At 36.9% G+C, this 23,428-nt stretch overlaps 2 protein-coding genes across 2 annotated transcripts in view; both read left to right on the top strand.

Annotated features, from left to right (window-relative positions):
* Positions 1-1,636: 1,636 nt before the first annotated feature.
* Positions 1,637-9,774, top strand: LOC122070902 (purple acid phosphatase-like). The gene is made up of 9 exons (XM_042635134.1): positions 1,637-1,701; positions 2,817-3,033; positions 3,951-4,151; positions 4,253-4,364; positions 4,452-4,681; positions 7,613-7,751; positions 8,017-8,237; positions 9,334-9,452; positions 9,585-9,774. Exons 1-9 carry the CDS (start codon positions 1,637-1,639, stop codon positions 9,772-9,774), a joined length of 1,494 nt encoding a protein of 497 aa, XP_042491068.1.
* A 4,418-nt stretch (positions 9,775-14,192) lies between these two features.
* LOC122070903 (proteasome subunit alpha type-3) overlaps positions 14,193-23,428 on the top strand; it is a 13,981-nt gene continuing 4,745 nt past the window's right edge. Inside the window, exons 1-7 of the mRNA XM_042635135.1 lie at positions 14,193-14,419; positions 14,533-14,572; positions 15,298-15,371; positions 17,670-17,756; positions 17,847-17,931; positions 18,156-18,202; positions 19,075-19,140. Of these exons, the coding sequence (XP_042491069.1) occupies positions 14,316-14,419; positions 14,533-14,572; positions 15,298-15,371; positions 17,670-17,756; positions 17,847-17,931; positions 18,156-18,202; positions 19,075-19,140 (503 nt within the window). The 5' untranslated portion in view covers positions 14,193-14,315. The remainder of the gene's footprint in view (positions 14,420-14,532; positions 14,573-15,297; positions 15,372-17,669; positions 17,757-17,846; positions 17,932-18,155; positions 18,203-19,074; positions 19,141-23,428) is intronic.

Below are 23,428 nucleotides of genomic sequence, written 5' to 3' on the forward strand. Positions count from 1 at the left end.
GAGGCTGTCGCGGCTGGGCAATGGTAGTTTATTTTTAACATGAAATTATTTCTTTGTTCATCAAATTACAAGACTTATCTTGAAAATTATAGGAAGTAAAATGCGTATAGGTGTGTACCTAAAATGACCCATGTGAAAATGCACTCTGGAACCCCCCCCTCAATTAGATGAGAGAAGTGAGAGGCTAAGAACCTTTATCCCTTGAAATATCTATATGAATACTTATTAGCTAGTCATTTTACTTGTTGAAAACCAATGTGGGACTTTTCTTATGCACCATTTGACAACATTTCGTTTTTGCCGTTTCTACATTTTCTTATTCTCAGAAATGGAGAAATAGCATAAAAAGCGTTTGATAAAGTTGTTATATTTCATCTGTTTCTAGAAACATAAATCAAAATTTATGCCTATTTACAATTCTAGAAACGACTTTGACGAAACAAGTCCGACTTGCTTCGACGTTTCTAGAAACAAATTTGAGAGAAAAAAAAAAAAACTGTTGTGCCTGATAAATCTCTCAACTATTTAAACCTAAAAAGAGGCAACCGAACCCTCTCTCCCTTTTGAACATCCGATGATACTATTGGGTTTTTTAGTGGTATTATGTCTACAAAAAACATTTCGAGAAACAGGGTCAAACACCAAAAAAATTCATTTTTATTTCCGGAAATGTGAAAAGTCGTTCCTGCTGTTTCTAGACACAGAAACAACATAAACGTTATCAAACTGTGCCTTAAAATATTCACCAAAAGAGAACAAGGGAAAAAAGACCCACCTCCCAATTAGATGAGAGAAGGGAAAGACTAAAACCCCTTATCCCTTGAAGTATCTACATGAATACTTATTAGCTAGTCATTTTATTTGTTGAAAACCAATGTGGAACTTTTCTTCAAATTTTCATCAAAAGAGAGCAAGGTAAAAAATACGAGACTGTTTTGAAACTTACTAACATAAAACATAAAAACCAACACCATGTGATCATTAAAGACCAAGAGTAATATCAATTTCAATTTCAAATTTGAAACAATTCCTCAGTTACTTCAAATTTTTTATTCTCTTTGATTTATGTGTTTCACTGAAATAAGGTGTAAAAATTAATCAAATAATTTCCGAAATAGAAATCATCCCATGAAAGTGAAGTAGAAATCATATTAAACCAGGCCTTGTCCTTGAAAACATCTTATAATGTAGATGGTGCAATTGGGCTGGGTATTTTAAAATCCTACTAAAATCCTAGGTGCACTTAACTCAGCATAGGTTTGGGCTTAGTTGGCATTGATTGACCCTGGCAGCCACCATTTTACCATTCCACAAGCAGTTCAATAAAGAGTCGTTCTCAATCCTCTGGTGGATGGACTGGCTTAAGCTTCACTAACAATCAGGGCACTTTCCTTTAAGACACTTTTAGAAAGCTTTTGAATAACAATCCGAAGGTGATGAAGGCTATAAAATTTGAAAGAATAAGAAATAGTAGATATGCATTGCATGATCCACTGAATCCATTGATCAACAAGACCTAACTGCAAAGCATGTGTTTTAGGAAGGACCACTCAATTTTATCATATGCCATCGTTCCATTTTTATTTTTAAAGTGCGTTAGGTGCAAAATCTCATGGACCTATCTATGTTTGTTAAGATGTCCAGTTACTCTCTCTCCTCTCTCTCTCTCTCTCTACATATATATATAATGTCAATTTTGTCGTTTTAACTGTAACATTAAAAAAAAATTACTAATAGTAAAAGAATATGAAGAGAAGATAATAATGTTCATAACATATGTAACATGTGTGAAACATGCATGCACACGCAGGAGCTAGCTATATTACAAATTTTACAAGGCAATTTGAGTTAGAGAGCTTCAAAAGTGTTCATAGCATATCTTAGTTCAATAAGTATCCATCTGGTTGATTTTTTTTTTTGGGTAAATATCTTGTTGATTGTTAGATTTTTTTTAATGTAATGCAAGGATTAAAATCCAAATAAATAAATAAAATAATCTAGGTTCTTTGTAGGTGTATCTCAAAACTGATAAAAATCTCTACCATTTGGTAGGTTGGAAGGGGCTGAAATTTTATAGATAAGTAGATCCGAAGGTCCCTATACACATAACAAGTTACAACTAAATGGGATTGACCAAGAGTAAAATAATTATTGAAAATACAAAGGAAAATGAAAGCTAAATATACATTGGGAATATTCCACAACGTGGAAAAGTAAATGATTGAGTCTAAGTCTTAAATTTGACAAATATGCAATTTTGACCATTTCCTAGATATAGTCAGAAATTGCTATTCCATGATGCACAACTAGGTGGATTGTCCTTAGATTCCATTTGAAAATTTTTGGTTGAGAGTTTACTCACTATATCAAATTTCGGACATCCTTAAACTTTTAATCAAATAATCTAGGTTCTAAGTAGAATAATATGTCATTACAAATTTCACTCTGCTCCTCAACTAATATATATATATATATATATATATATATATATTAAATGTAGTTGTTTTCCATATTATTAGATTTTTATTCCAATAATATACAAAAATGTTCTAGATGCTAACAAATAAAATCTTAACAAGAGCCAATAGGGGAAGGACTTCAGAAGCCAGAGCATCAAAATTAAAATTATCCAATCTCTCCTACCATTAAACAATTGATGAGACGCAGAGGGATGGTCTCTTACTGCAACCATCATTTTTTTTTTTTTTTTTAATCACTTCTCATGGGGATAAAGGAGTGGATATTCTCTGAGTGATTCTCAAGTCAACTGATTTGGAAATTATAAATACGGTACATATTGGATTTAATTCTCTAAGTTGGAAGCTCGGAATATCTGTGAATGCAAAAAGGGTTGCAAAAATGGGCAATTGGGGAACCCGCTTAATGGTTCTACTGGGTTTTTTCTTGAGTTCGGCTCTGTGGTGCAATGGAGGAGTCACTAGTAGTTATGTAAAAGTAACTTATCCATCTGTTGATATGCCACTTAACAGTGATGTTTTTAGTGTGCCCCCAGGCTATAATGCACCACAGCAGGTTCTCTCTCTCTCTCTCTCTCTCTCTCTCTCTCTCTCTCTCTTTTCTTTATCTTCTTTTCTCTTATGTGTGTGGGTGGGTGGTAGGGATACCAACCGATTATTCTTCTGAATAATCAAATTTAATACTATCATTTTTAGAATAATTTTTAAATATTTCAAAAAAAAGAAAATCCACATTCATGATAGAGGGAAGTTTTCCTTCACCTTATGAGTCGATAATAGGAAAAGGATTCTATCATTATTTTACCTCTTACCTATGCAATAGCTGGGATGATTTGCGCATGCATTCCTAGGTGTTGCCAGGTGTTGAGATGCGTATCCAAGTCGTCTTAGCCATTGGATGGATGGGAGGTAAATGACTAGACACCCAAGTCATTGGAGAGAAGCCAAATTCGTCGATAATACTCTATACTGGGATTTGCTATGGAGGCCATGAACACTCCTCGGTTAACGGAGAAACCTCGGTCAAGGGATTCTCCATTGACCGTGAATGTGGAAAAACTCGATCTGAGTGATAAATCATATATTTGAGATAAGATTGTGTAGATTAGCTCTATGTGGTGTAAATAACTTAACAAGAGCCTTGGTTAAAGGAAATATGCCATTCATTTTATTCCCTCTAGTCTTATACCCTCTAAGAATCAGAAGAAAAAAAAGTATATCACATTATTTTTATTTGGGGGAGTGTACTTTATCCAGGACTGTGGCCTTCGCTGCCAGTACAAGATCCAATCAGTGCCCTCCACCCCCTTTTGATTCAATCTATGGGGTGATAAGTTTATTTTACAGAGAGGAAGAGAGACAAACACAAGGTTGAACTACTGAACGCTAAACAATATTTCTGGCCTCCGTTAAGGAATAAGTTTTTCTTTTTTTCTAACTTGTGATGATGATGATGCTTGTTTTTCCATAAAGGTTCATATAACTCAAGGAGATTCTGTGGGGCAGAGTGTGATTGTGTCTTGGGTCACCCAACAAGAACCAGGCTCAAGCACTGTTCTTTACTGGGCTGAGAATAGCACCCAAATATACAGTGCAGAAGGCATCTACTTGACCTACAAGTACTACAACTATTCTTCAGGCTTTATTCATCACTGCACCATTGGTAACCTAGAGGTTGGTTGTTTAGCATTGATCAAATGAAGAAAGTGAAAAATTAGGGTTAACCTAATAAGAACTAAACGCTTATTTGCTCTTTCTTTCAATGGTTTCTGCAGTTTGATACAAAATACTACTACGAGGTTGGCGTCGGAAACACCACACGGGAATTTTGGTTTATAACTCCTCCCCCAGTTGGTCCTGATGTTCCTTATACATTTGGTCTTATAGGTATGAAATTTGTGATCAATTCCAATAGTAATTTACTTAAGTGCTATGATTTCTCCAAGCTGATCACTAATTAATCTGAATTTGCAGCGGATCTTGGTCAGACTTTGAACTCAAATAGCACACTCACTCATTACCAAATGAACCCATTGAAGGGGCAAACAGTATTGTACGTTGGTGACTTCTCTTATGCAAATAACTATCCATTTCATGACAACACTAGGTGGGATACATGGAGAAGATTTATAGAAAGAAGTGCTGCTTATCAACCTTGGATATGGACAGTGGGAAATCATGAGATCGACTTGGATATTCAATATGTAAGCACTCAAAACCTTTATATCCAAACATAAAACTTAAAATTATTAAGTCCCAACATTTTCCATCAGCACTTGTCTAAGGAAACTAAGGTTGTTTAATTACACACGGATGTTCTTTTACCTTCTAGAGTATGTAAAGTAGGAACTTGCACACCATGCAAATATTCATAGCATAGCAATGAAAGAGAGTTCATATATAGGGTAGTGCAGTAGAAAAATAAATTTAACTCTCTAATCATTAAACCCATGATCAAGCCTCACATTGGTATAGCATATTAAAAAATTCTATCCGATGGAAAGGAAGAATAGTTACCTTGAACGTCATGAGTGCAATAGCTCATAAGAAAATTAGCTCTTTCCCTACCAAGGAATACAGAGAACTCTTGTAGTAAAATTAAGAATGCATTCTAACTTAAAGGTGTTCCAAACGATGTTCTCATTCTAAGTTGAGAATGCATTCTCCATTTTGAGAATGCATTCCAAGAATGCATTGCAAGAATGCAAACCAAACACATCCTAAGGTTGTTTAATTACACACGGATGTTCTTTTACCTTCTAGAGTATATAAAGTAGGAACTTGCACACCATGCAAATATTCATAGCATAGCAATGAAAGAGTTCATATATAGGGTAGTGCACTAGAAAAATAAATTTAACTCTCTAATCATTATACCTATGATCAAGCCTCACATTGGTATAGCATATTAAAAAATTCTATCCGATGGAAAGGAAGAATAGTTACCTTGAACGTCACGAGTGGAATAGCTCATAAGAAAATTAGCTCTTTCCCTACGAAGGAATACAGAGAACTCTTGTAGTAAACTCATTGGCAATGATTGCACAAATTGATGTAGTCTGAGTAGAAACATCGAATCAAGATTGAATCATACACTCTTCAAGGGGTGTACTTAGAAGACTAGAAACAAGAAAGAGGAAATCACAAAGGAAAAACTACAATTCTTCAAGGTCTCAAGGGATACAATCCTTTTACGTTTAAAACTAAACTGAGTTAAATTTCATTCACAAGATTATGTCCCTCCCAATGAAAATCGATACATATAAATAGATTAAATTCCTAAATCTTAGACGTCTACCCCTAATAATCCTACAACTAAGATTGCATAGTGATAATTGAAACTAGATCTCTCTAATGAAGGTAACCTTTATTTAGGTGGGTCCCTTATTACTATTTAGTTCTATTTTATTTACTTAGAAGATATTGTCAAAATAAAATCTCGCAATTTAAATTTGTCGGATGCAAGAGCTCCTTCCTTGTTTTCTATTGAGAAGCTTCCAGACTCTTTCCAAAGTTTTTGTTGGCCAAATCCTCCAAATCTTCTCTACTTGTTGCCCAAGACATACTAAAAACAACCTTACAAGGTTTTAGAAACGAGGTGCTATCCTCATCCATGCTCATCTGGACTATTTGGATCACCCATGCGTAGGAGGGGCAAGCTTGGACCGAACTGGGAGAGGCTTGGTGGTCTTGGGTTGGTCTGGTGTTTCTCCTTGTGGGCCTTGACACATTCGGACCTCCTTAGGACCTTAGGAGCCTGGCCTCGAACACCTCAACTATCTGGGCCTTCATGACAAACATGTAGAAAACCCTCCCTACTTATTCACATCTAGGATTCAATAATACCCTAGCTTCACTGCAACATAACGCAAAAGAAGAAGGAAGACTACAAAATGGGGATAGACAAAACCTAATACAGAATAATAGAGAGGATAAGAGAGAGAGAGGGCTTGACTTGCTTGATTGTCTAGGTCTTATCTACTCCCTTCTTTATTAATTTGAAACTCTAAGATAAATTTTCAAATAAAAATATATCTCTCTATTATCTCATTCTTATATTATAGCTATTATAATGTCTTTGTTAAATGATGAAAATATCTACCTTTAATAAAATATAGTAGATAATACATTTATTAAAGATTTTTAACATTATACATTTAATGTAAATATAGCTCTTATATCTCCCGAAGTTATAGTTAATACATTTAGATCTCTTCACTTAAAAATATCAGGTAACATACTTTAGGGTATGAAAATAACCACTGACAAAATCCTAGTCCGTCGTAAATGCATATAGAGAGAATTCGAATCGTTGATTGGATCACCAAAATATTTTCAAATCATTTATAAAATAAATATAATACTAGCCAATATTTTCAATATGCAACTGGTTCTAATTTCATTCAATCATGTTCAAATATCTCTCTTTGATATTATCCCTAGGAGGAGTGGATTCTTTATCAAATTTTTTCTTTCGCTCACAGTCAAACTCTATGAATCCAGTGTACCAATATATAGCTAGGGAGACAACAATTTTTAGTACAGCAAAATCCATAATTTCTAATTGCAACGATACGGACCTCTCAAGTCTATGGACCAATTATAAGCCATCAATGAGAATCTTATTCTTCAAAAAATGTAAAGAGCCATTCATGATCTCCATGTGGTCATGTTTAATGTGCTATGTATATTAATATATAATCATACTTGTATCTTGAAATCAACATTCCTAGGAGCATATAGTGTGATGATCATATGAACAAAATGCCTAATTTTATCCCTCTAGCCACGAAAATTTCTAGGTAAAGATCTAGGGACAATAAAAGCATGCTACTATAATGTACTTATAACTACAAATAAAATTTTAATTAATCAATTTGATAGAAACAATTCGCTCAAACTACTTCATATTTTAATGTCCTGACAATTTTCATCCATAGAAGAATTTATTGAATAAATATATATGTAAAGAAAGACAAGAGAACTTTGAATGATGAACACTGCTCTAATGTTACTGTTTATTCGATTTGATATGTTAGGCTCATTTTACTCATCTAATGGTTTTTATTTTTTGTGGACACAGACAATAACTAGAATATATTTATAGCTAACGATGGTGATTTTATTTATTGTAGGGTGAAACTATACCTTATAAGCCCTTTACAAATCGATTTTATACGCCATATAATTCTTCAGCTAGTATTTCACCATTTTGGTACTCAATCAAGCGAGCTTCAGCATATATCATTGTCCTTGCTTCATATTCAGCATTTGGTAAGCTTGGATAGTCTATTAAATTTATTAACTAAAAAATATAATATTCTACATTCTAAATGGTCGTTTACAATTTATGAGCATCATAGTAGTTACAGGGTAGATTGTAATTATTTTAATTTATGAATATAACTTGATCGTACACATCTAAATCTGCTCTCTATAAAAAAAAAAAAAATAATAATATTAAATGTAACAATTGGATTAGTTTGATTTAAATTGGAAAGATCTTTTTCATGATAAAATTTTTATTTTCTGCTTCCAGGAAAGTATAGTCCTCAATATACTTGGCTTCAACAGGAACTACCTAAAGTGAACAGGTCTGAAACACCATGGTTGATCATCCTGGTGCATTCACCATTATATAACAGCTACCTCAGTGCTTATATGGAAGGAGAAGCTATGAGAATAGTATTTGAACCATGGTTTGTACAATACAAAGTTGACGTCGTATTTGCTGGCCATGTTCATGCATATGAAAGATTTGTAAGCTATTATCCTTCCTCTTTATGTTACATGTTTCAACTTTTTTATTTTGTAGTGTAGGTAAGATCTTAAATTTTTTAGTGGGGGCTAATAATATTTGCTAAGGATAGTGCATATTTTGTGTCCAAAGTATTGGGGATGGCAGAATGCCAAATCAAAATTAGGCTATATGACCAGATTATCGGATTCATTAGGGTATTCAAAACTAAAAAAAGGGTTTAGAATTACTCCACTTTAGCTATCAGTGATTCCACTTGATATTGTCATTAGACGAAAAATGTTTTCTATATTGATAATCGCTCATTCACAAATGAATGTTGTGAATCTAATGCACTGATAACTAACAAATATTAGCATTAACCTTTTGTGCACTAAAACGCAAAAATTCTAGTTACAACGGTGAAGACCTCTCAGATGTAGAGACTAGAGTACCAATGATAAGAGTCTTGGGGCTAAATAGCAGTAGTTGACATTCTATATAAGACTCTCATAATTATCCAGTTCGATACGCATATCATTTGAGTACTTACACTTATATTTTTGTAATCTCATTCTCTATAATCATCCCATGTAACAACCATTTGAGCTGAATACCTAATTATGCCTCTAATTGTAAATAATTTAAAGTCTAACTTTGAACATATACAATAACATAAAAAATGATACAAAGTAATTCATTTCAAACAATTCAAATTGGGTTTGATGAACAAATATATCCAACACAAAATTGTGCAAAGTTATAAATATAATATAAACTTCTTATTTTTTGTAGCATCTATAGAAATAGAGGTTCCACATTGAAGTATGATATTCCGGAAACATACTTCTGACATTTATAATGTCTTTTCTAATGTTTTAATTTTTTTAGGTTTCCTTTGAGTATTCGTAGTTCAAGCTTGAATTAGAAAAGAAAAAAATTAAAGAAAAAAAAAACTCCAATTATGAAAATCCAGCAATATGTATTGAAAAATTAGAGGTTGTTGGAATAAGCTCTTGTGCAATACTTCTATTTTGCTACATCCTTATCCTTTATAAGGGAAATAGAATATCATGGAATCTGACTTATTTTTTTAATATTGATAAATATTCACTACAGGAACGAATATCAAACATTGCATACAACATTACAAATGGACTATGTACGCCTATAAGTAATCCAAATGCACCGGTATACATAACAATTGGCGATGGAGGAAATATTGAAGGCCTATCAATGTAAGAAAAATAAATTTAAAATAGACGTGATGTTTACATTTGCTCTATTCTTCTTATTTTATAGTTTCATTATATTTATATTATAAAAAATATTAATATTTATTTTTTATTTTATCTATTCAAATTCTGCAGCTTACAGTACCCACAACCATCTTATTCTGCATTTCGTGAAGCCAGTTATGGTCATGGAATTTTTTCTATTAAGAACCGGACCCATGCTTACTTTGGATGGAATCGAAATCAAGATACATATGCTGTAGAAGCTGATTCATTATGGTTCCACAACAGATATTGGTATCCTGTGAATGAAACCACCACTTGAGTGTGATTGTAAATGAGTCTTCTTCAACTTTGTTTCTGTAGAATAAGTATCGATCACTTTTATGTGACTGATATGTTTTTAGGGCAATAATTCTTGCAACCGACCCCTTTTAGGTGGGATGTGTCTGTGGTGTTATGTCTTTTTTTTTTTTTTTTAACCATACAGATCTCTATAACCAACCACATTTAGTTAAGGTAAGGTTGAGGTTAATTTGTTGTTGTTGAATAAGTATCAGTCACCAGTTATATGTAATCGATCTTTTTTCTTTTTGCTATCCTATGTGTGCTTTAAATATGATTGAGATTCTCTTTTATCCTTATACAATGATATTTGTTCAAAGTATCTGGTGGCCATCGGTTAATGTCTGTTCCTACCGGTGGGTCTTGTAGAGACCAAACAAGTCTCAGACACCACCGGTGGATGGCCATCAGTTGATGCCTGATCTTACTGGTGGTCCTACTAGTGGGACTGACAGAACATTATTTGGATCCACAAAATGGTGGTCCTACTAGTGACCAACCCAAAAGTTGTTGAACTTCTTAGGCTTCATTGCCTTAGGTCCGATAGTCAAAATTCGTTCCATGGGGTTTGTAGAAGGTCTTCCCACCTTTCATTATAGCTCAATTGATTGTGTTTCCATCGAGCCATTTGGGAGTTACTTGAATAAACAACCGAAACCCTAAACCCACCTTTGAGTCAAAATGCTCCCAATGCTCTGGTAGTTCACTTTGAACTCAGGAAAAGCTTAGGAAAGTGCGATGCACACTACCCCAGACAACCTAAGTCATCAGGATCAAGGTTTACCCATCCGACCTAGCAAAACCCTTGTTCTAACCCTACCTAAAAACCCAAAATGGACCAGAGGAGATGGAGGGAAAGAACCTCTTAGTTTCAGGAGGAACTGACAACAAGGGAGGTGGCAGAACAACTTCCTCCTACTCTCTTCCTCTATTTTTTTTTCTCCTTCTTTCTCTCCCTCTCCCATGTTGGTCTCAGGTGAAATGCATGAGCTTAGGCTCATTCCAACCTTAGGTAGGCAAGACCATTCGAGTCTGTTCGCCTATGTACTGGAGCATGACCAAAATGGCTTAAGCCAGTAGCCAGGCCACCCACCACCTTGGACCCACAAGGTGTGTAAGTCAAGAGGGTAGGTCTCATGTACTATGGGGACAAGAATGGAGTATACCACTACGCGTGTAATGGGTCCACAGGCAAAGAATGTAGTTCAACACTATAAAACCCACCAGTTGATGTCCATCGGTTGATGCATGTTCCTACCGGTAGCCAGTACAATTGTTGTGCTTTGTTGGTATTCAACCCTCTTTTCTCAACACCTAGGGGGTTCCCAAGGGACTTCTGCATGGTTTTTTTATGATGTTCCTACCATGTATAAGTCAAGTGGGAAGGTGTCCGATCACTTACCACCAAGGTTTGGGAGGTCTAAATCCTTTCTAGTTCTCTTGGCACTGTCAACACTCACATGTAGGATCATTCTCTCCTTCTGTACACTACACTAGACCATGGCTATCCATAGGTCACCAATACTGACCATCTTTGGTTCATCACCTATTGACAAAAGTTTAAATTTGACTAGATAGGGTACGAGTGTAACATGCTCGCCATTGACCCACATCTCCTTTTTATCCATTGGCTTGCACAACAAAGATATGCCATTGGAATGGGAGGTTGCCCAATATGAACCAAATCAAGATTAGGAGAGAGTTCGAGAGACAAATGAGAACTAATCCTGGAACTTGACGGTTTGGTTACAAATTGTAGGGTTTTAACCTTAAAGCTATTTAGATGCATAAAAAATGGATGCAACATGATGATGCAATGCTTACCTCTACAATAATCCTACATGAGATGGGAGAATATCTCAAGAACACTCCGTCCAACTTCTGCATTATCTCAATTGATAGTGCTTTCAATGAAAACAGGGAAAGCAAGGGTAAGGTGATTAACCAAGGATATGTATTTCAAATTTATTTTATCAAGAACCATAATATACAGAGCTAACAACATAAGAATGGTTGAAATGTTTTGCAATAAGAGACACATTAAAAGTGGCAGAGAGCAGCTAATTCTTGAATGCTCAAGAGACTATTTAGATCCTTAATCAATTAGTTAACAAAGGGATGGCCATTGTCTTCCCCATGGGAGTTGCAGCTACTCCCTGGAACCCTAAGACGATCTCCCTTAGTAATGGGTGCCCTATATCCGATGGTTGAGGTTAATTTTAATTTTAGGCTGTGATTAGTTAGGACTTGGGCCTGAATCTCCCTCTCCATGGTTAGAGTCAACTCTACCCAATTAGGGCTAATCAGAGTCGGGTTGGGTTTGTCATGAGTTTGATATGGTTGGGTTGGACTTGAGTTAAGTTTTGAGGACCTGGGGTTGGGTTGGCATTTTAAAAAACCTGGTCCAACCTGGCCTTGTTTCACCCTTAACCCCTACTATGAGATACTAACCTGCAACCATAACCAGATCTATGCCTGCCGTCCCTTATAATTTCTAGATTTTATTATTAACAACTTACCTGGTCTTTGGGGTTTCTATAAGGAATCCATAGAGCAGGAAGTTTTGAGGTTATCTTTAAATTTCCAAGGAAATCGAAGTCTAGGTTGGGGAACCATATCCATCGCAAGTGAACTTTTTCCTTCCACCTTTGTCTCTTAGGGTAGAAGATGTAATCTTCTTCATTATATTGAGTTTTATTCTTTGATATTGCATAAAAGATGGTTTCCTGTATATAGGTCACACCACATATGCAAAGGGAGATAAGAACTCTTCACCATCGCCTGAGAAGACAGGTTATGAAAAACCAGGAGATATTAAGGCATCACCTTCACCAGAGAAGACAAGTTGGGGAAAAGAATAGATTTAGGGCGTAACCTTCACCTTCGCCCTCACCGCATATAGATTAGGGCATGAATTGTGGGGCTCACAACCTTTTCCTCGATTGCAAAGACTGGTAGATTTGATATGTTTCCTCACTCTTTCCAAAGTGAGAATGCTACTCTTGTTTGTTGGAAGGAAGGTTGAGGACAAACAATATAGAAGGGTATTGTGGGTATTACTTTAAAAAAAAGGCTGCACTTAATGGATCAAACCTCAAAAGCCTCTCACGGTGTTAGCTGGGTTGAGTTTATTTGTAATTTTTGAAACGCGAGGTGGGTGGATGTAATTAGGTAAAATCTCAAGCGAGATATATGTAAATTTTGATTTATTAAATGGTTTTATGATTTTAAGTGTAAATGGATAGATTCGATTTGGATAAACGATTTCAATTTTGGCTTTGACACCCTTAGAAAACCGGCCACACAGGCCAGCAAATGTATTTTGAGCTTCAAACCATTGTTAGCGAAAACAAGTTTTAAATGCATTTCCATTTTTTTTTTCTTTTGAAAACATGTTTTCCGGCATGCTTCCCAAAGATATGGGAAAAAAAGGCAAACATCAAGCATCCCCATCCTAAAACACGTTAAAAACGCGTTTAAAACATGTTTTTCCTTTCTTTTTTCGTGGCGTTTTCTAAGACTTGACTCATTGAACATTATGTTTGCTTAATTGACCACATCTCTCTCACACAAACTCCGATCGACTTGATTCTTTCGCCAACCTGAAGCTAATTCAATGGCCTATATTTCTTATGCTATCTCCTTTAACTCAAATTCAATGCATAGACCTTTAAACTGAGCTACAAATAAATGCATTTGTTGAAAAATGTTTCTAACATGCTGACTCTCAACTCCAGCCGAACATACATCCCTCCGAGAATGTGTTGACTATGTTGACAACAATGACTAACATCATAAACAAGCCACATTGCTTAATAAGATATGTGTGGTATCTGAATTAAGAATTGGCGCCCGATGATATTCAATAATATGTCTTAGAACTAATAATAAGTCATGGGATATATACATTAAAGTAAGATATTATAGTTGTTTTGAACATTAAATGCATGCATTCATGTGATAATTCATTAATTTTTATAAGTGCACTACAATTTTTGAAATATGCACGCTTAAAACCCTCTGTTTTCTATTTTTTCTCTTCTCTACTTTTTTTCAGTATTATTTAAAAAATTTAAAACCTATATCATCCGTTTCCATCTTTTTTGCCGTTCCTCTGTTTTTTGCTAACTATGCTTCAAATCCTTTATCAGCAACCTAGTGGATCGGTTTTATTTCAATTCGTGCCTTCATATTAAGATTTCATACACCTTTCTCAAACGTCCTTAGTCGCATGGCCTCGCCGCCTAGGCACAGGGGGCAGTGAAACTACGTTCTCACCCCTTTAAAATCCCAGAAACCCATCCTGTCCTTGTGTTTCTTCATCGGCCCCGCGCTGGCGCAGGAGCCGCGCGACTAGTGACGGTTCTTTTTCCCTTCCTTTTTATAGGTCAGCATTTCTTGTTTCTTGAGATCGAAGAAACTGTGACAAGAAATAGTTCTACGACTCCCAGACGAGAGGCGAGAAGAGCAATAGACGAACAGAAAAGGAGATACACAAAAAGAAAAGTAGAAGAGTGAAAGATGAGCAGCATTGGAACTGGTTATGACCTTTCAGTCACTACTTTCTCTCCCGATGGCCGTGTTTTTCAGATTGAATACGCAGCCAAAGCCGTCGATAACAGCGGGTATCTCCTTCGTCTCCACTTCTCTAGACTGTGTTTTATTAGATTTCGTTTTTCTACCATTACTACTCCTCCTTCTACTGAGATTTTGTTAAATGTTCCAATTTTGTTAACAGAACTGTCGTCGGCATCAAGTGCAAAGATGGGATCGTTATGGTTATTTATTTAAGTAATGGAAGTAGGTTTTTATTTAAGTAATGGAAGTAAACTTGCTCGTTTGAGGATGTGAAAACCTGATTTGTTAGCCTTATATGTGTACTTGGAGTATTAAAAAGTCCAAGTGACAACACCATCCACATACTGATCGTGTAATAAATAAAAATGAGAAAAGAATCCCACCTGTTTGGCATGTCATCCATGTATCTTTCTTTTTCTTTCCACTTTTCTGCCTTATCTATGTCTTTCTTATTGGTAAGTTGGTTTGTTTGATGGGAACCATTTGGTGTGGTGGGTGAAGTGTAGAGGTAGTGATTATGTTAGTGTGGTTGAATGCTAGGATGTTGAAGGGTGGAGATGGTAAGGGTGGCCGCATGGTTACCGAGGAATCACGTGGGCGTTACCTAGGCCAGCACCTTGACGTCCAGCTGCCTTGACAACTAGGGTCGCCTTAGTTGCCTTGGTTGTTTTGGTCGCCTTGTGTCTAGCCCCCCTCCAAAGCCTTGGGTTGCCTAGACGCCATGACAACTATGGTTGGCTGTCAGGCTCTTTATCAAGTTGGTGGCTGGAGTTGTTGGGGGATATTCTCTACTTCCTTCCTTTCATGTTCTTTATTTTTCTCTTATTCTTCTTTATTTTGATGAGCTCTATCTCATGACAATTTGAAAATTTCAATAGTCCCCAGCCTTTTGTTGCTGATAAAAAAGTGCTCCTTTCTGTTACAGGCTGTGGCTGGATTAGCTGCAGATGGGAGGCAAATTGTTTCTCGAGCAAAGTCTGAGGCGAATAACTATGAAAGGTCTGCATTGTGAACTATGCTTGTTAGTTATGTATGTTTGTCATGCTTCAAGGTGATATAAACAGAATCTCATGGCAAAGCAACAGATAAGTAGCTTCCACATTTAGTTGGGACTAGGCTTTGTTGAGTTTTCATGCTTCATTGCCAATATGATTTGCAGCTATAACAGTTATAGCACCTAATAGTTTTGATAGAGCTGAACTGCTTTGTGGCATGGATGGGCAAATAATTCATAAATTAATAGAGTACTGTAGATATGGACACTTGTCATTGCATTGTCTTTTGAAGCCTTTCAAAGTGGATACTGGAGTAGGACCCTCCATAGCATTGGGTGACCAAGTATGGATCCTATCTGTGCAGATTTCCCAGCCACACCAATATTCTGTCCATCTGGTGTTAACTAGGAAAAGCTTATTCTGTATTTATAATTGACCTGGGGGGTTAGATCTTCCATTGATGCGCACTTCCTCATTCCATACCTTTAACTCGACACAACTTCCAAAGAATGAAATTTGATGAAGAAAAAAAAAAAATGATTAGGAAAATTAATTTCTTGGTTTAATGGAGGGTTCAATTAAGAAATAGGTATTTGCATGATCAGATTCCAAGAGACAGTGAATCAGATCAACAATGTTTGTCAAATTATTATATATCAGAAAAAAAAAAATCCTGGTATGCTTTGGAGAAGAATTTAAAAGTCTTAAGAAATTTAGGATGCTTGATATGAATGGCAAGATGATGGGCCGGTATGACAAAGTTGAACCCAACAACTGAAAAAACTGACCTGAACTGCAGAAAATTTGTGTAACAGAAAAAGCAAAACTAACATTAGCAGCAAGAAGCATGCAGCAGCAGTATACCGAATTATCTAGCCTTGCCCTAGGGATAGCCAATACTGCCAAGCTTTTGATGCGTAGCGGTTCCGTGGACCAGCCTGAGCCCATTTGGAAGTCCAACCCGAGAAAAATCGGGTCCAAATTGGTTTTTGGTCAGTAGGATATTTAGGAGTTATTATTTATTGGGAAAAAAATTATAAAAGGCAGCTGGCCCCTGTGCCCAGACATGTTGGGGGTGAATGACCACCTGCCCTCATGAAAGGCGGAAATCCCACTCATATTGATGCTTCCACTAGTGCTACCAGGCACCAGCACGAGGCCACACTGCCTTTTAGGGAACCCTCTCCCTTATTTATTTTACGTATCTTCTAATCATTATTTTTATGGAAACTAGGATAAGTAGGAGACAGAGTTTCATTTTGCTTCTATATTAGTTTTAGACTTCGATTATGGAACTTCCATTTTTTTTTTTCTTTATTCTATCAGCATTTAACCATTGAGTCTTAGAGTTGGATGAATATTGATTTTTTTTTTTTTTGTGGGTTTAGTGTGCTTTCCTCCTAATGTTTTGGCCTTTGGGCAGTCATTCATCACTCTAGGGCAACATATATTGTAGAATTTTAGGTTGAGATACCATCAGAGATGAGAACTATACATCAAATCCATAGTAGGCATGGTGCCTAGGGGTTAAGGCGACTCTAACAAGACGCCAGTACAGGCAAAGCTGCCTGGACGCCTAGGCTAGGCAATACCTTGACAACTATGATCACATCTCAAATCTGATTCCTGCTCTTTCGCTAGGGCTGGTTACAGAATAAATACTCCTCTCTTCTGTGATCTGTTAGAGTTCTTATTACTTGCATTCAAGAGAGCTGTGGCCTACGACTCTCCACCTGAATCGTCAGGTCGATTGATGGAGGACCAAATCACCAAAGGGTTTCATTCAAAACATGCTGGTTCTGGTCTTCCGCCTATTGTTCAGGTCAAGATGTTGAAGACAACCTCTCCCATCGTTGTTAGCCTATTATTCTTGTTTACGAAAATACCCTTCCAGCTTTTCAGTATTCCAATCCTTCCCTTCTATTGTGACTTTCAGAATTACCTCTAATTATTTAGTCACTTCATTTAAGTCACTTTTAACTTTTTTTTTGTTGTTCTTGAGTTTCTAATTACTTACAGAACTGCTATTGACCATCTTATTTTAGTTCCTTTACTTGGCTAGGCCCATAGCGATCCAAATTTGAGGTTTTTGAACCCCAGGATTGGATCAGAATTAAACGTTAATTCATGAAATCCAGTTACGAGCATGAAATTGATGAACAAATATGTATATAGACTTATAGCTAGTAGAAACCTAATCGATCAATCCTCATCACAATAGCCTTGAGGAAGCAGCATTGTTACATATTAATTAACTTGCTAGTTATCTTCATATAGCACTTATGTCTGTCTGACTGTGCAGTGTTTATGGTGAACCCATACCTGTGAAGGAACTTGCTGAACGTGTTGCCAGTTATGTGCATTTGTGCACACTCTACTGGTGGCTCAGGTTTGGATAGATTTATTTTGTATCTTATCAATTATCTTTCTACTTTGCATTCCATACTTCTTTTCTTGATCACAAGAACAATTGATGCAGGCCTTTTGGGTGTGGAGTAATCCTTGGAGGTTATGACAGAGATGGACCACAACTATACACGATTGAAACTTCTGGTGTTTCATATGTGAGTAATAGTGTTTCTTGTGTGAGATGCTTGTGAAATGGTACCAAGGGTTTGAACATCGTTTTATAATCTATCTATTGTCAAAAAGATAAAGGAGGAAAAAATAATTTCTTATGATGTGTCTGAATCACTTTTTTTTTTTTTTTTTTTAGTTGAGTTTTGCTGTAATATTACATTGTTATCCCTACTAATTTCCCTAATAACGTCATTGATACTTGTTCTAGAGGTATTTTGGTGCTGCAATTGGAAAGGGACGACAGGCAGCTAAAACGTGAGTTCAATCAATTTCTTGTTGCATAATCTGAAGTACTTCTCTAAAACCTAAGGATGGTTTGCCGATAGCATAGTCATACATGTTGAAGGTTGCGACCTGGGGGATGGGGACTGCTTTACTGCATGCAGGTAATAGACTCATGGTGGGGACCTCCACCATGCAGTTGGGTGAGAGGGGCCCACTGCAAATAGGGACTAGGCCCACAGTGGGAATCCTGGCTATGGGTCTATTACATGGCTATAAAACTAGAATTCAACTGAATGAAATCAGAGCCATCTCTTCTATGAACTCTTTTGGACTCATTGTCATGTCCACAATTACTGGTTGAGAGAAAGGTAATAAGTGGAAGATTGATCCTCAGCATCTAGTTGATCAAATGTTGGTTGGTTCTCGAATTGTAGCAACCAGCATGCACCAGATATCTGTATCTCATTCCCCTAGTACATTTAGGTCTATTAGATGGTCAGTAGTATTTGCTCCTTTTTATTACTTGTTTACATGGTTTCAAGAATTGGCCGGTCCAGATTCTGGTTGGATTTGGCAGTACTGATCCATAAACAGTGCAATGTATTGTCTGATCTTGAATGGATTGGGTGGTCAATCCTAATCTGGGATTAGCTGGGCTGGGTCCAGTCACCAATGGTGTGATCCTAATTCTTGGAACTTTGCTCGTTTCTGATGAAGCTCAATGACTGAAATTCTGTAAGCTTAGCATTTGAAGGACCCTTTGTTGCTGTCAATGCTACTGGTTAAAACTATCTATTCTACAATTATGATCCAGATGATCTTGTGTATGCTTATCTTGGTCTTAACAAATTTCTGCTGAGATAATTTTAATGATAATGCTGATATAATATTTGTGTGGACAGGGAAATTGAAAAGTTGAAGCTTTCTGAAATGACCTGTAGAGAAGGAGTCATTGAAGTTGCAAAGATGTGAGTAATTCCCATTGTCATTCCTTATGGCTGATATAATAATGCTCGCGTTCGATTCATTGCTTGTATTGGAACTTGGAAGTCATCTGTCCTTGTATTTTTACATGAGTGTGCATGCATATGAATGCGTGTGTGGGTGTGGGTGTGGGTGTGTGTGTGTGGGTGCAGTGTCAATGGTTGTTTGGTCGGGGGTTGTGCGAGTGCTAGCCAGAATGCACTTAGTTACGCCAGCCTCTATCGCCACCATGTAGTACATGTCCTATTCTGGTCCATTCAGTTGATTTTGAAGCAAATGCAAATCAGACGATGGAGAACATTACCTGCGATAGAGAACAAAGAAAAGAAGGAAGAAGAAGAGAGAAGGGAAGAATAGACTGCCAATAGAATGAAGAGTTGAATAAGTCTGTTGGCATTCCCATCATCCTATTCTATAATAGGTTAAACTAATTACAAAGCCGCAAGGACAAGTGTACCTTGTCCTTGCGGTAAACCACTTGTCCTTGCGGTAAACTAAAAGCAATAAATCAAACCCACAACTAGTAAAATTATACCCCTACACTACGGCACCGTTTGATAACGTTTCTGCTGTTTCTGTGTCTAGAAACAGCAGAAATAGCTTTTCATGTTTTCGGAAACAAAAACGGATTTTTTGGTATATGATAAACCAGTTTCTCGAAACGTTTTTTGTAAACATAATGCCACTAAAAACCTCAATAGTATCATTGAATGCCCAAAGGGGAGAGAGGGTTCGGTTGCCTCTTTTTAGGTTTAAATAGTTGAGAGATTTATTGGGCACAACAGTCTTTTTTTTCTCTCAAATTCGTTTCTAGAAACGACGAAACAAGTCGGACTCGTTTCGCCAAAGTCGTTTCTAGAATTGTAAATAGGCATAAATTTTTATTTATGTTTCTAGAAACGGGTGAAACGGAACAACTTTATCAAACGCTTTTTAGGTTGTTTCTCTGTTTCTGAGAATAAGAAAACGTAGAAACGGCAGAAACAGGTCGTTGTCAAATGGTGCCTGCATCTTAACACTCCCCACTCAAGCTGGAACATATAGATCACCCATACCTAACTTGGAATAAATTTTCTAGAAAGCGGGACTAAACAGAGGTTTGGTAAACATATCACCCAACTAATCTACAGACAAAATGAACAAAGTGTCAATCAACTTCCTCATTATTGCATTTCTCACCAAGTAACAATCAACTTCATTTTTTTGGTCATTCGTGAAATTCTAGGTTGTTGGCAATAAAGATAGCAGTTCAATTATCACGGAACATCTTTATAGGTCTAGTTACTGGAACCTCAACTCTTGAAGCAATGATTTCAACCACAATAACTCGGTTGTTGTATGATCCATAGCTCTACTCAACCTCAACACTAGACCTGACCAGTCATTTGATCCATATCTCCTTGTCAGTAAATCTGGAAATATCAACTCCACCTCTCCTCTCTCTCTTTTTCCTACCCCTTCGTACCCCTCAAGGGTGGGGCCCAACCATGGCCTCAATCCTTCCCAACTCGGCCTTCTCCAGTCGAACAACTTGAACAATCCAAACCTTCATTTAGGCCCAGCCCATTGGCTGATTCTAATCAATGCCGTGAGTCCATCTAGGCCCCTCGTTCGCCATTCCATAGTCTTCCTGGCCTGGCCCACCTCCTTGTGGCCCATATGATTTTCAACCACCGGAAGCCCTCCCCTACTGAACTGGCCCACAATCTTAACCAAATGTTACCTCCCTCCCCTCCCTCCCATTGTCTGTGTGGTTGGAGCCCCTGCTCACACACCCAACCCAAACTACCTTTGATCAGTCATCTTGGCCCACCCCTCCTTTGGCTACTCTTCCCTCTTGTTGGTCCACCCTCTCAGCCCTGCCTCTACTTGATCCTCTTTTAGCTTTGAGGCTGGGTATGGCTTTGGGGATTCTTCCTCCTCTTTTGCTCGTCTCCATTGCGGCCCTTCTCCCTTCTCTGTCTGCACAGGGGCCCTCTCCTCCTTCCCCATCCCCCCCCCTCTTTGTTTACCGCCGCTGGCGTGACATAAGCCCCCCCCCCTCTTTCCCCAAGAAGAGGTCGCTCCTAGACTGTTCCTTGCCAAGCAATGAGACGCGACTGTCTCTAAGTATGGATATCCTTGGTCATGTCCTTTTCCATGACAACTTCTTGTGATTTGGTTGGTATTCCTGCATTTATTATGGCTTTCTTCAATTCCTGGTTCGTGCGCGATCTCTGAAGATGAGTCTATATGTCGAGTTGTTGTTAGTTGCTAGCTTCGGCCTTTGCTGGGGTGCCTCCTCCCTGTTTTTTGTCTATTGTTGTTTCTTTGGGTTCTTCCCCTTCTCTTTTACAGGTCCATGCCCCCCCTTTTTAAAGGCAGGGTATTGTAATTTATTTGTTGTAATGTTTGTTCTCCCGCTACCTTCTCTTTCCTTTGTTTATGAATTTTTTATTCATCCAAAGAGGAAAAAAAATATGATCTTCAACACCTTTGAACTCAGAATTCAGTCCCAAGAGAAATTTAGCAAATTGGAAATCTGTCCATTGGTTTGTAAGAACATAAAAGTAAGCAGTAAGGGGTTGATACTGATTTAGTTCTTTCCACTTGTCTTTCAAAGCACTATAATATTCACTAAGAGATTATCATGCTATTCCAGTATAAAGATGCCTTCTCTTGTGTTCCCTCTCCGAGCCAAGCCTTACCTCATTTCGGGCTACCTTATTGCACTTAATTAACTATGTTACCTCTCTATCGGATTCTTGCTGGGCATTAGTCAAATTTGAGAGGTTTTTTGCTAGACTTTGAGGAATAAGCGCTTATCTATTATATTAGTAACAGCGCTTTACACAGCGAGCAAGAACTTAAAGATGCCTTCATAAATCCTATACACATGAGTATTTTGGTCTTGGGTAAAACTCTCATGAGCAGCATCCCAAACTTCTTTGGCAGTTGGATGGAACATCACATTATCTTTATAGATTGTTCGATACTATTCCATAGCCAGAACTTAAGTGAATAATCATCTTTCATCCATTCAGATAAATTTTGTCATCCTTACTAGGATGGGATCAGACAAAATATGAAGTTTTCCCTTTGAACTAACATAAGCCTTCACAGCTAGTTCCTTCAAGAAAAAGTTTGATGAATTCAGCTTAGTAGATAAAATCTACACTTGGTCCATAGTTTTTAAGGCAGTAAGACGGAGGCGTTTGAGGGTCTTTCGGAGCGCCTTAGCTATAAGGCGGGCATAAAGCGTCGCCTTATTGACTAAAGTGTTTCTGTGTAATTTTTTAATAAAACCAATCTATTTGGCTCAAATCCTAGTTGAATCTTATTACTCATATGTTAAATAAATATTATAGGTTCATATTCATACCAATGTAAGATATTCATCAGAAAAACAAATCAATAAAGTAAATAAACTAAGTTCATCTTCATCAATCATCAATCATCAATATTCAATCATCAATCATCATAATATATTAACATATAATATAAATACATAATTATGAAACAAATACAATTATACACATTTACACATTAGACAAAAGAAAGACAATAGATGATTGAACAGTTCTAAACTAGAGCTGAGAACTAGCAAGCGGAATTAAAGAAATACAATAGATGATTTACAGTTGTTAACAACCCTGCGGCAGCCATTGAAGACCTTAGTCTGGACAGCAGTTCGAGTACCACAGGTAGCAGAACAGAAAAAGAAGAAGGAAGAAAAAAAAAACTAACAGTAGTTGCAGAACAGCAGAACAGAAGAAGAAGAACAGAAAAAAGAGAAGAAAAATAAAAAAGAAAACACTCACCGACTCACCGTTTTTGTAGAACAGAAGAAGAAGAAGGAAAAAAAAAATCACTTCACCATAGTTGCAGAACAGAAGAAGAAGAAGAAGAAGAAGAAGAAGAAGAAGAAGAAGAAGAAGAAGAAAAAAAACTCACCGTAGTTGCAGAAGAGAAGAAGAATAAGAAAAAAACGAGAAGAAGGAGGAAGAAGATGAAAGAAGCCAGAAGCGAGAAGAAGAAGGAAAAAAAAACTCGCCGTAGCCGGTAGCTCTGGGACAAAAGAAGAAGGAAAAGAAAATAACGAGAAGAAGAAGAAAGAAGCCAGAAGCGAGAAGAAAAAGGAAAAAAAAAAAAAAACACCGTAGCCAGTAGCTCTGGAACAGAAGAAGAAAAAAAAAGCGAGAAGAAGAAGAAAGAAGCAAGAACCGAGAACAGAGAACCAAGAAGAAGAGAAAAAAAACTTACTGTAGCTTTGGAACAGAAGAAGAAGAAGAT

The sequence above is a fragment of the Macadamia integrifolia genome, unplaced genomic scaffold (assembly GCF_013358625.1).
Source record: "Macadamia integrifolia cultivar HAES 741 unplaced genomic scaffold, SCU_Mint_v3 scaffold_143A, whole genome shotgun sequence".
NCBI classification, from domain to species: Eukaryota; Viridiplantae; Streptophyta; class Magnoliopsida; order Proteales; family Proteaceae; genus Macadamia; species Macadamia integrifolia.